General features: G+C 44.2%; 2 protein-coding genes across 2 annotated transcripts; one reads left to right on the top strand and one right to left on the bottom strand.

Annotated features, from left to right (window-relative positions):
- Positions 1 to 346: 346 nt before the first annotated feature.
- Positions 347 to 7,461, top strand: hhipl2 (HHIP-like 2). The gene is made up of 9 exons (XM_062469520.1): positions 347 to 709; positions 1,103 to 1,755; positions 2,244 to 2,387; positions 2,677 to 3,008; positions 3,394 to 3,520; positions 3,831 to 3,976; positions 4,228 to 4,309; positions 5,877 to 5,959; positions 6,472 to 7,461. The coding sequence occupies exons 1-9, from the start codon at positions 347 to 349 to the stop codon at positions 7,176 to 7,178; spliced, it is 2,637 nt and encodes an 878-aa protein (XP_062325504.1). The 3' UTR covers positions 7,179 to 7,461.
- A 1,572-nt stretch (positions 7,462 to 9,033) lies between these two features.
- marc1 (mitochondrial amidoxime reducing component 1) lies at positions 9,034 to 12,173 on the bottom strand. Its single transcript, XM_062470145.1, has 7 exons — positions 11,858 to 12,173; positions 11,519 to 11,689; positions 11,227 to 11,392; positions 10,964 to 11,104; positions 10,522 to 10,583; positions 10,315 to 10,386; positions 9,034 to 9,805 (listed from the first exon to the last, which is right to left on the bottom strand). The coding sequence occupies exons 1-7, from the start codon at positions 12,100 to 12,102 to the stop codon at positions 9,679 to 9,681; spliced, it is 984 nt and encodes a 327-aa protein (XP_062326129.1). The 5' UTR covers positions 12,103 to 12,173; the 3' UTR covers positions 9,034 to 9,678.
- Positions 12,174 to 12,501: the final 328 nt, after the last annotated feature.

Genomic DNA, 12,501 nt, shown 5'->3' with positions numbered 1-12,501 from the left:
GTGTATGTGTGTGTGTGTGTGTGTGTGTGTGTGTGTGTGTGTGTGTGTGTGTGTGTGTGTGTGTGTGTGTGTGTGTGTAAGGGGCCCGAGGAGTGTACTTCAAATTGTGAGCTCGTAGGTTGAATAGGACAGTAATAACATGCGTTTGCAAGCAAGAAACGACGTGCACGCACACACGCACGCACGCACACACACACACACACACACACACACACACACACACAGGCACACACACACACACACTTTGTCTCTCTCACGCACACACACACACATTCACACACTCATGCACACTGTTCAATGAGAGTAAGAGCAAACAGTTGAGCTCCTTCTGAAGCAGACGGCAAAAATGACAAGGAACCGGGATGCTCCACATTCAAGCGAAGCCGGAGGCGCACGGATCCGCTGTGGGGGGGATGTAGAACCGGGACTACGAAGAACGCGCTTTCTGTGCCCTTCACTGCTCACGATACTGACATTATTTCTACTCGTCCTACCTCAACAAATATCGTCTCATCCGCAGTGTCTAGACTTCGCACCCCCGTTTAAACCTCCGCACCACCTCGAGTTCTGCAAGGAGTATGAGTTATTTGGTTGTTGTGATCAGGAGACTGATAACACGATTGCAGAGCGATACTGGGACATCATTGACTTGCTGGATGTCCAAGGATACGAGAAGTGCGGCGACTCTCTTAAAGAAATTATGTGTCAGGTAAGTGTTTTATTAAGACATTTCGAAATGTTTTCATAGATCTAATAACATAATTTGCTCACAGTCTATCTGTGTATTGGCCAAAGTTAATTAAACTGACGATGTGGTAGGCTATAAACTGGTTCGAGAACGATTGTCTCTTTCATTATAAGTTTGTATTGTTGAAAACCTCTTACGAATGCGTGCCTCGTTGATAGACTGATAGATTCTTCAGATTTGCCAGATATCTGATTTATAGCCTACACGTTTCAGACTCTCTGAGACTACACAGGACACATGCTTCCAATGACGTTTGAAATAACCAAGATATATGATCATCTCCTGCATGTGAAATGCCATAACAGGAACTATTTGAAGTCAGACTGCAGTGCTTTATGTCTGTTATTCCTCCAGGAGTGCTCTCCCTACGCCGCACATCTCTATGATGCCGAAGACCCCTACACTCCAGTCAGACAGCTGCCTGGACTGTGCTTCAGCTACTGTACTGAGTTCCATCGCAAATGCCACCAGGTGGTCAAGTACCTGACGGACAGCCAGCCCCTTCAGGAGGCCAGCGAAAAGGACACGTCCCAGTTCTGCAGCTTGGTGGGGCTGGCGGACCAGGACTACTGCTACCCCAGCGTGCTGAGGACCACCAGCCTGAACAACAACCTGGGCCAGGTGTCCCAGGACCCCCAGGGCTGCCTGCAGCTCTGCCTGAGCGAGGTGGCCAACGGCCTCCGCAACCCTGTGCTCATGCTCCACAGCAATGACGACACCCACCGGATGTTCGTGGCCGAGCAGGTGGGCTTCGTGTGGGTGTACTTGCGGGACGGCAGCCGGCTGGAGCAGCCCTTCCTGGACCTGAGCAGGGCCGTGTTCACCACGCCCTGGCTGGGTGATGAGAGGGGCTTCCTGGGGCTGGCCTTCCACCCGCGCTACCGCCACAACCGCCGCTTCTTCCTCTACTACTCTGTCCTGGTGGGCAGCACGCTGGAGAGGGTGCGCATCAGCGAGATGAGGACCTCGGTCTACGACATGAACCTGGCTGACCCTCACTCTGAGAGGTGTGTGTGTGGGGGTTGGGGCGCTGCGGGGCTGAGAGGGGGGTGCTGATTCTGAGAGGTGGGGGTGCTAGGGTTGCTGAGGAGTCAGACTTTGAAAGGTGGGGGGCTGGCTCTGGGAGGTGGGGGGCTGACTGAGGTTGGGGGTGCTGGCAGGTGGTGGTGGGGGGTGGCGTTCTTTGAGGTATGAACCCGGCTGATCCTGTAAGGTAAGAGGGGATTTTGTTTTTTTACTGACAGATTGAACTCCTTTCTGCTTTCATGTGTTTGAGGTGTTGATGGGTGAAAACACAGACGCTCCTCTTCCACACCTCAGGCTGTTACACCACCAGGCACATGCATGCGCATGCTCCCTATGTAATCAACTTATGTGATGTAGGATGAAAATGTGATGTATGCCTAACAATGAACACACACACTGGTAGTCTGAATGAGACCTGCAGTGTTGTCTGCTGGTCAAGGCCAAGGGGTGAACTCTACTTCTCCCTCAGGGTCATTATAGAGATAGATGAACCGGCAGCCAACCACAACGGAGGGCAGATCCTGTTTGGGCTGGATGGATACCTGTATATCTTCACTGGTGACGGAGGCAAGGCTGGTGACCCCTTTGGGAAGTATGGAAACGCCCAAAACAAGTAAGGCTGACTGACTCACTGTTCAGTAAATCAATTAAGTTAATCAGCAGTCTAACTATGCTAAATTATTAAAATAATGCACTTTTATTCATACAATGTTTACAATATCTACTGTGTAATGGATTTCATACTATTTCTAATACTGTACCAGATCTCCTACATGTGTACAATATTTACTGTAGCTAATGTGCAATATCTCCTTTTCAGTATGCAATATCTACTGAATACTGTGTAATATCAACTGCAAAATACCTATTATGTCTATTGTACATTATCTGCTGTGTTGTAGGAGTGCCCTGTTGGGTAAAGTCCTGCGTATAGATGTGGACGGAGGAAGCCCCAATGGCGGTCCATACAAGATTCCCCCAGACAACCCCTTTGTAGGGCATGCGGACGCGCGTCCGGAGGTGTACGCCTACGGGGTGAGGAACATGTGGCGTTGCAGCGTGGACCGCGGCGATCCTGTCACCCGCTACGGACGTGGGCGCATCGTCTGCGGCGACGTGGGGCAGAACCGCTACGAGGAGATCGACATCATCGTGCGCGGCGGCAACTATGGCTGGAGGGCCAAGGAAGGATTCCAGTGTTACGATCTGAAACTGTGCCAGAACTCCTCGCTGGGTGAGCTGGGTCTTGCGTTGACGACTGAAATATGTACACTGTATATGTTGTTTATGAATTGTTGAGCCATGCTCAGCATGTTATGTTAGGGTTCTGTTAAACCCTTAGTGACAATTATTGTAAAAATGGCTAATGAAGTGTTGATTTGATTCGATTTAAATTGAGTGCTTTGAGTGTTTTATTTGAATATTTTATTTGATCAAATGTAGTCTTGTAATGAACACAACTTTAAGGACATGTATCTTGTTACTGTTGAACCAAACAATCAAGAACGGTTTTAACATATTTAGTAATTGTATACATAGTGATGAATTTTACGCATCAAAAGATCCAAATCGCAGTGATTTTATCAGGTAAACTAGGATTTGCTTCTTCCCCTTGGTAGATGACGTTCTGCCGATATTTGCGTACGGGCACCATGTTGGAAAGTCCGTGACAGGAGGGTACATCTACAGAGGATGCGAATCACCAAACCTCAACGGCCTCTACGTGTTTGGAGACTTCATGAGTGGGTAAGCTCCTCCTCATGCTTTAGTGTTCTTTTCTAGCAATATCACAGAAAGCTTCAGAGATGCCCACATGTAACCTCACCCAGCACCCTCCAGTTCATCATTTAGGCTCAGTTTCCCAGACATGGATTAAGCCTAGTCCAAGACAACAACAAAAAATTAGTCTGAATCCATGTCTGGGAAACTGGGCCTTAGTGTTGGCGCTCTTTATCTGATCTGGTTTCTGTAGGCACTATCTAGTACTTTCAGGGGGATTCTTCACTTACAGGTGAACAGTAGACTAAACTAAACTGATTCTTCTTTGACAATTTAGAAGGATCATGGCCCTGGAAGAAGACAAGACAACTGGGGACTGGAAGGAGAGGAGTGTGTGCATGGGAGACACAAAGACATGCTCTTTTCCAGGACTCATAAATCACCATCACAAGTTCATCATCTCCTTCGCTGAAGATGAAGCAGGTTAGCTGTTGTCTGCCTGTCTGCTTGTCTCTGTCTGTCTGTCTGCCTGTCTTCCTGCTTGTCTGCCTGCCTACCTGTCTTTCTTTCTGCTTGTCTGTCTGTCTGTCTGTCTTTTTGCCTGTCTGTCTGTCTTTCTGCCCGGGGGGGGGGGGTGTGTGTTGTGAAATGCCTGCTGTATTGCTCTGCTCTCTCTGCTGTCTCCTGCTGATCACCTCATTATGCTGCTCTGCTCTTTGTTCCTGCATCTTCAGGCGAACTGTACTTCCTAGCTACCCCATACCCCAGCGCCATGTCTCCATATGGAACGGTTTACAAGTTCATGGATCCTTCAAGGTACAGTATACTTTCTACCCGTACATAGGCAGGATATAGGCGACCCGCTGCTGGAAAGGAATGCTGGTTGTCGATGCCGGTTGAGGTTGTGGATGACGATCAGATTAACGTTCTTCAGATCTTTGGATATTTTCTCAATCTTTTAAGATCACATGGGTAGAACCGAATCCTCACGATGATGACTAGTTATTAGGTAACAGTAGTTATGTGGATTATGTGGATGTGGGATGGATTGTTGTGATGTGATTCAAAGATGCTCTGAAACCCCTTTTTTTCCTTCAGCCGATCACACCTGCGTAGTGATCTCTGTTCATATCTGCTGTTGGAGTGTGTCTTTATGGATGATAGAAAGAAAAGATGCCTCTTGTGTAACTCAATATCTGCACACGTGTCAGAAATGACTTCACGCCAGTTGACACGGAGGGTTCATATACTCCTGGACTGATGGAATCATTAGAAGCTATCAGATGTTCGACATTCTTTCCGTCCCTTTTGGAATCTTTGCCAATTCCAAGACGTGGGATTTTAACTACTGTACTTTGAAGGGATGCAGGGTAGATAGCCCCAGGATTAGGATTGACCATTTAGTTCAAATGGAGCATATTGAAAATAAGAAAGTTGTTATTTAGTTTGTTGTTGTCATTTTTCACACAATGACGGGAGTTCTCAGCGTAAACCATTAGGTATTAGTAGGTATAAACTAAAGGTATTAGTAGAAAACACCCATATGAATTTGACTTCAGATCTTAGAAAGACCCGTGCAAGGTGTTTTTGTTTCCCCTTTTGCAAATGAACTCTTAGTTTCACCTTGCTGTTGTCGTCCTCTTACCCTGAAATATTGACAGACCGGGCTCACCTGGTCGTCCCAGAACTCAGAGCTGAGCAACTGAGAGGAGCACGGTCCTCAGTAGTGGAAACTCTAGAGGAGTAGAGACCTTATAAAGACCATCTGGAGTGGCGTACTGGCCACAGCTGCACACATGAATGTACACTCTGAGTATACTACGCTGAATATATAACCAGTTTATTCTATTCTATCTAGCACATATAACACTGTGAATAGATAATAGAAAATAAGTACTACTCTCTACTCCTCTGCTATAATATTCTGAATAGATACTCTGAACATATAATACTCTGAATAGATACTCTGAATATATAATACTCTGAATATATACTCTGAATGTATATTCCAAATAGATATTCTGAATATATAAAACTATGAATAGACACTCTGAATATACTGTATTCTACTGCACATGGCTTTAGGTGTGAATAAAGCACTAGCTACAAATGCATATCCTTTATCTGCACGCACCTAATTGCATGATATCATTTAATTTATTTAATAAGCAGATGCTAACGTCTTGATCTGTCAAACGTTTTACCATTACCACTCATCTGGCAGAAATTGCAACTGACTAAACATGAACTTACTGATGGATACTTACTGTTATAAACACATTGTTGGGATTCATTGTGTTATTTTATTTTCACTTAGCCGCAGTCTATCATTACTGAATGTGACCTGGTTGTCTGCTGATTCCCCACCCTGCTGCCCCCACAGGAGAGCCCCTCCAGGGAAGTGCAGAATCAAACAAGCTCCTGTGAAGGTCAGGAGCAACAAGCTGCCTTTCACACCAAGAGAATGTAAGTCACAACTTCACAATGGGTTGTGTTATTATGTGTTGTGTTTAAATGCATCAAGTGATTAAGCAATGCCTGTAGCTCATGGTGTAACCAGTCTATTAGGGGCGGTGTTTGTATTGATGGCACACTCCTCCTCTTCCTTCACTTTGAGGACCCCCTAGAACTCCAGCTCCCAGGGTGCTGCTCAGGATTCATCCTAATTGACTGCATGTTAGGAGCAATGAGGGAAGCCAGCTGATTCATGGTTTACTGTTTTATATTTATACTCATTTCATTTGGCAATGACATGCTGCCAAACTTTATAAAGGGACTCAATTTATAAAACTATCCAAGGCAACAACCCTATACATAGTGTCAAAAGAAAGAGAATTCCAAACATGCATGTCCTTCATTCAAGGCCAAATATTTTGATCACAACGTATAAACTTATTTTAGATTTTTAGGGTTAATCTAAAGGAAGGCAGGCTAAATGTTGAAAATGTTTACTGACACATAGGCTTGTGTGATTTCAGTAACAGTGCTGGACATACATGAAAAACCCACCAGACCGCCACTTCGGAAATTCAGATTTACTAGCAAGCCTCCTGCCACCCCCAAGACCAGCCCTCTCTCTGCCAGTCTTAGCCCCAGGGTCCCCACCCCCACACCGGCACCTGAATGGAGAGCAAACAATAAGAATTTGACCACGACAAACACCGAAGGTAAGAAATTCAAACCCAAACAACAGATGGAGAATAAATCTCTCAAAAATCAGACAGCAGAAGTACAAACCAAAAAGAAGGTGCCTTACACTGTCCTCAACAAGCAAACAGCCCAACTACAGTTGAGGAAAAAGGCTCCATTAAAAACCCTGAACAAGCAGGAAGCCATAGCACAGGCAAAGAGTGAGACCCGTCTGAAAACGGACCAACAGGCTGTCAAAACTAAATCAAAGAGGAAGAACCCACTGAAATATCTCAAGCAGACAGTCAAAACGCAACCAAAGACTAAGACCCCTCTGAAAAATCGAAACAAGCAGACTGACAAAGCACAGACAAAGAAGACAGGATCTCTTAAGAAGGCAGTGCTGCTGAAGCCACTTAAACATGAACTAGTCAGGAACAGCCAGAAGAACAAAATACCTTCCAAAGGAGCCAAGGCTAAGGGAAGCAAACCAGTGTTGGACGCAAGGAAAACGGCGCAAAATCAAAAAACTGTCAAAAGCAAACAAGTCCATTGAGACGATATTGTTCATTGTGTGGCTGTTGATAATTAATTCAGTATCATGTTTCTAAGAAATAGAATAAACTGGTATGGTGAATTTGTTTTGTGTAGTCCTGTCACTTTGAACTGCAGTGAAGTCAATATTTCAAGCTAATCATTTCTGTTAAATGTCTTAAGAGTTAAATCAAAGATAGATCTGGACAAAGTCGGCAAACCCTGAAAAAAGAAAACAGTCAAAACCAACATCATGGTGTTGTAAAATTGCACTACTTTTACAGCACATGCATGCATTAAAAATAAAAATCTGTGGATTGTAAACGAGCAGTGTGTTTCTGTGAAGCCTTTTGTAATTCCACTTCGCTGATCATGATTGAAACCACAGAGACATGACTTAAATAGTGATGGTTCAGTAGACACAACAAACTGCTTTTTTGTCAATTGTTTGCTTTCAGAAAAGTGTTTTTCAGTTAATCCCAGAGCCTTCGGACACCAATGGGTCAACTTGTTGAATAATCTGAGCTTTTACATCGTGCCAACCTGTAGAAAAGGATCAGTGGACTTGGTAGCTTCAGGTAGGGACTTTAATATGTTGTGCATCGAATCTACTGTCTAAGAGCAACCTCCAGAGTCACCAGAAACACATACCCTCACACCTGTGCATATCTCTGCATCACGTGGACCTTCAAAAATGCATTCCAACAGTGTTGTGTTTTTTTGGATCCCTCGTTGGAAAACAGGTTAATACACGAACGTACACAAAATATACATCAAAACCAGGTTCAAGTCAGGTTCAAAAACCCCTGTTCACTGTAGATGTGCCACCCCTGAATGTTGAAACTCATCCTCCCGCTTTGTAGGGAAATCTTCCTGTCTGCTCCGCTGCAAGCACTCATCAGGCGTCCCCGCTGTTAGTCATTACTCCTGTCTGTGCTCGGAGACGTTTGGAGAGTCTCAGTGGTGGGGCAGTCAGGACCCTAAGTGCTCTGTTGACATCTGAGGCTCGTGCTGTGACACGTCTGTTTTGTGACAGGCTTGCACACCTTTTGAAGTAAGATTTGTAGTTTCCCCCAAAATGTTAAACAAAACGTTCCCTACACATTTTGTGCGCATGTTGAAGTCTACAAATTTCTGGATATGGTCAAATAAACAAGATTCAAATATGATTTCAGCACCTCCTATAATGTATATCCAGATCAGTCATGTTTTTATCACTCTGCAGGAGTTCTGTAGTCAGAAGAGTTAATTGAACAGGAAGTATTTAGTAATTGTCGTCCCACCTGTAGCTTGTGGTCATGTGAGCATAACCCCCCTCAGAGCTCCAGGCCTGCAGTAGCATCCAGGGCTACAGATGGAGATGAAACACAGAGACATAGTTCTGTTGCCATGGGCTTGACACCCATGACGACCACGAAGACCTATCACAACTTTGTGAGAAATTTAACACCATTCCGCCACCTACACTGGGTCTAAAAATGATTAACAGTTACACTACAGTAAAACCAGGCAGGATCCTATGCTATTTTGAAAACACTTTTATACGCTTTATTGCCACAACAGAAGCACTTCTAGAAAAAACTAAAGTGAACTTGTAACCAGTAGAATCTTTGCTGATCTGATTGATACAATCTTAGACATTATACAACAGTTTACTTGCACAAAGCATATGCTATTATTTTCACTTTCCTTCATGTTTGAATTATACACTAGAAGTTGTTTTCTTGGTGATCTCCCCCTTAAGAACTTTCCAAACATGATGCTGTGATGAAACCAGTGTGTGTTGAGCAGGTGTGGTGATATTTATCAGACATTCTCAAAACTGGGGTATTGAGTGGGTGGGAGATGAAAGCTGAACAAAACTGCCAATTGTATGTTATAGAAAGAAGATCAGATCACATTTATTGAGAGAGGGGCTGACATTTTTCCATTTTCAAATGGCCTGACAAACCATTGGTTAGGAGAAATCTCCAGCAATGCTATACTTCCCCTGGTGGACAGAAAATAGAACTGCAGCTGCATTGTGACAGACTCCTCTAGTCAGACAGACGAGTCAATGAGTCTGACGCCCTGAAGACAACATATAATATCATGAGAATGAGACAAGACTCCAAAACTGAACCCCCCGGGAAAAGTGAACTGAAAGTTTTTTGTTTGGGTTACTTGCACTGAATTAAAATAGATATCTTCTCTTTACCTGTTGAGTGTCAACAGTTACCTGTTGACAACCTGTTACCTGTTGACTTTACCATGACCAACATCCCTTCTCCTTTTAGCTGGGTGAAAACAACACAATACACCTCCAAACACATGAGTACAACACCATTTCTTCACAATTTCATTATTATTTATACATTTTCCTAATCTTAGCTCATCCTAATGTTTCCCTAAAACATTCCCAAAAGCTCCAATGTTAGTTGATCCTTTCCGTTACTCCTCAATTAAAGTGATTAAATGACTGCTTGCGTTAACTGACAAATCCTTGTTCTCATTCATCAAACCTCCAAAGTGAGGTGACCATCTCAGCGACTGATCTTATACACAGCATCTCCCACTTGCATGATGCCAGTCTTCCTGACCGTGTACATCTGTCCAAAGAGGGGAGACGTTTTGTAAATGCTTCTCTCATCCGGCTTGCACTGGCGGTAGCTGCAAACCAAGTTTCATGGACGAGTTAGTCCCCAAACCACTACAACATTATTAATCTTCAAAATGACACCAACAAAATATTCTTCTTTGTAAATAGATACGTGAAAAAGCATCTGACTGCGGATCATGAGGTGGCAGGTTTAAATCTTTGGAAAAAAGTGTCTGCCAAATGAATACATTACATTTTTTCAGTCCCAGAAGATCGATCCCTTAACCCTTGTGTTATCTTCGGGTCATTCTGACCCATCAGTCATTGTGACCCACCGTCGTATTGCGACAGATTTACCGCATACAAAGACAAAGTGAAGCATTTTCTTTTAACAGCTAGGCTGTCTCAGACCCCCCACATTGCAAAGGTTAAAAGAAAATTATTTAAATTTGTTTTTGTATTGGGTAAAATTGGGTAAACACAACTATGGTTCGTTATGAACCTTTGGGTCATGTGACCCGAAGGCAGCACGAGGGTTAACAAGCCTCTCTAAACCAGCGCTTCCCAGCAGCACTGTTACCTTTTAAGAGTGTCCAGTGGTTCCTTCCTGCTTATCACTCCGGTCTCTGGGTCCACAGTAGTGAAAATGCACCTGATAGAAACAAGACACGCTATTGGCTAGAAGCACTTGATCTTGGCCCTGGCCAAATCCTGCAAGGAGTTTGAGAGGTCAAGATAACCAGGACACATGGTCAAAGAGCATTCTGGGTAACAAATACTACAGTACCTTCCACAGGCCATTACACGATGCAGTCGGACTTTGCCAATCTGGATGTCATCCCAGGAATCCTTGCCAAGAAAAAAAGTGGTAGATGTATTACATTTACATTTAGTCATTTAGCAGACGCTCTTATCCAGAGCGACTTACAGTAAGTACAGGGACATTCCCCCGAGGCAAGTAGGGTGAAGTGCCTTGCCCAAGGACACAACATTATCGGCAACCTTCTGATTACTAGACCGATTCCCTAACCGCTCAGCCACCTGACTCTGCCACCTGACTCGAAAAGTTAGATTCCACATCTCAAAGCCGAACAAAACACAACTTTCAGGTCTGGAGGTCATTTCAAAAAAACAAAATTCAAGATTTGTCAATCAAATACATATTTCAAAAAGTGCGATTATTCGCATACATCGTGTTTGTGTGGAAGAATCTGTAAAGGAGATCCTACCTCATCGAATGCTTCACATCCGCTGATGACTACACTGGGTCGGAACCTGCCCACCGTTACTTTGCTGTCCAGTCTGCTGCTGAGGTCGTTCACTGACGACTCAGACAACAGCATGATCGGCCCCAGGTCGGGGTACGCAACCTAGCGGTTGATTGTTGAACAGCAACAATAAACGGGCAGCAACATCGAAAAATCTCAAATGTAATGACTAATTTGTGAATGTTGGGTGTGTGTTGAAGCTGTGAGAAGGTTCCTGGTTGTACCTTTGTTTGTTGAGGGAAGAGAGGCTCTTTCTCTCCTGGTTTCCTGGGCTTCATTTGGGGTTCAAAGTGCACCATTCGAACAGCCTTCTCTGCAGCCAGGTACCGAGTGAGCCAGCTGGAGACCTCCTCACCACAGTCTCTGCCTTGAATGTCCACACTGAACACTCTGGGACACACACACGCACACAGACCTCAAGTTTATGTTCAACAACTTGGAAACGTGAGAGAAATAATGTTTCAAATATTGTTCTGAATGTCTGGACAAGAGTATGAATGTTTTTTGTTGTTGGACCTGCAGTCCTTGATGGCGTTGTCTGGCTGTGTGACAGGGAACGTCAGCGGCTCCATGTCCGGGGCGTTCAGACACACATGTTCTCCTTCCACAGTCAAAGCCACCAGGACCAAGCGCGGCTGCTGTCTGCCCGTCACCATCTGACCATCCTCCGTCACCACCAGCCAGTGCCTGCATATCAGTCAGTTGTTAAAGTGCAAGCCAAGTACGAATACACTTTACGAACCAGTTTACACGAGTATGGTTTAAAACTTCTAGCTTCACTCAATTTTTTGCCCGTCTGTTTTGAGAAAAGTCATTTAGGAAAAAATTACTTGCAATACACTAAGTGGTATTTACCGATCTTTAAGAGCTCCATACTTCAGGCCTATCTCTTGACATTCTGCTAAGGCCACGGATACAGCTTTTCCCGATTTAAGTGGGTGAATGAGAAGCTGTGACACAATTCCGACACGGGTAACTTTCTCTGGCTTTAGTAAGTATTTATACCCAAGTCCCAAACCAACTGCAGTTAAACTTGCTGCTCCAGCCAGCATAAGTATTTTTCTATCTGTAAGGAGATTCTTAAGTTCCCTGAAGTCCATTTTATTCGTTTTCTTTCGACCAGATTGTTAATTTGCAAGCTGTAAATGCGTGTGAACTTTGAACCAAAAAAATAACAACTCTGAAGGGGTTGGGCTTAAGAAGGGGCTTGTTCCAGCGAGTTAGTAATTGGAGTGGAGAGTTAATAGATTATTGGTGACAAGTGGCTGGTGCTTCTAAATATCCATATTAGTATGGAAGAAAAATATTGAGTATGTCTCATAGTGTGTCAAATGCAGTAGGCATATGCCAAAAAAATACCAGGCTGTCCTTCTGCATCCCATTGTATTTTTCAGTATGCAAGCTTGCTTTTTTTAGGGCTTTTTCGAGCCATGCCATGCTATTCCGAAGATGTGCGATTTCATGTCAATAGGTGCGTTCGACATGGACTGAATTCATGC

This window comes from Osmerus eperlanus, chromosome 9 (genome assembly GCF_963692335.1).
Source record: "Osmerus eperlanus chromosome 9, fOsmEpe2.1, whole genome shotgun sequence".
NCBI classification, from domain to species: domain Eukaryota; kingdom Metazoa; phylum Chordata; class Actinopteri; order Osmeriformes; family Osmeridae; genus Osmerus; species Osmerus eperlanus.
This window is presented reverse-complemented; position numbering and strand designations above follow the sequence as displayed.

Coding starts and splice junctions, on each gene's coding strand:
- hhipl2 (XM_062469520.1), top strand. CDS start 347: ATGACAAGGAACCGGGATGCTCCACATTCAAGCGAAGCCGGAGGCGCA. Junction 2,388..2,676: donor TATGGAAACGCCCAAAACAA/GTAAGGCTGACT, acceptor GCTGTGTTGTAG/GAGTGCCCTGTTGGGTAAAG. Junction 3,009..3,393: donor GTGCCAGAACTCCTCGCTGG/GTGAGCTGGGTC, acceptor TCCCCTTGGTAG/ATGACGTTCTGCCGATATTT.
- marc1 (XM_062470145.1), bottom strand. CDS start 12,102: ATGGACTTCAGGGAACTTAAGAATCTCCTTACAGATAGAAAAATACTT. Junction 11,690..11,857: donor TATGGAGCTCTTAAAGATCG/GTAAATACCACT, acceptor ACTGATATGCAG/GCACTGGCTGGTGGTGACGG. Junction 10,387..10,521: donor CGTGTAATGGCCTGTGGAAG/GTACTGTAGTAT, acceptor TGTTTCTATCAG/GTGCATTTTCACTACTGTGG.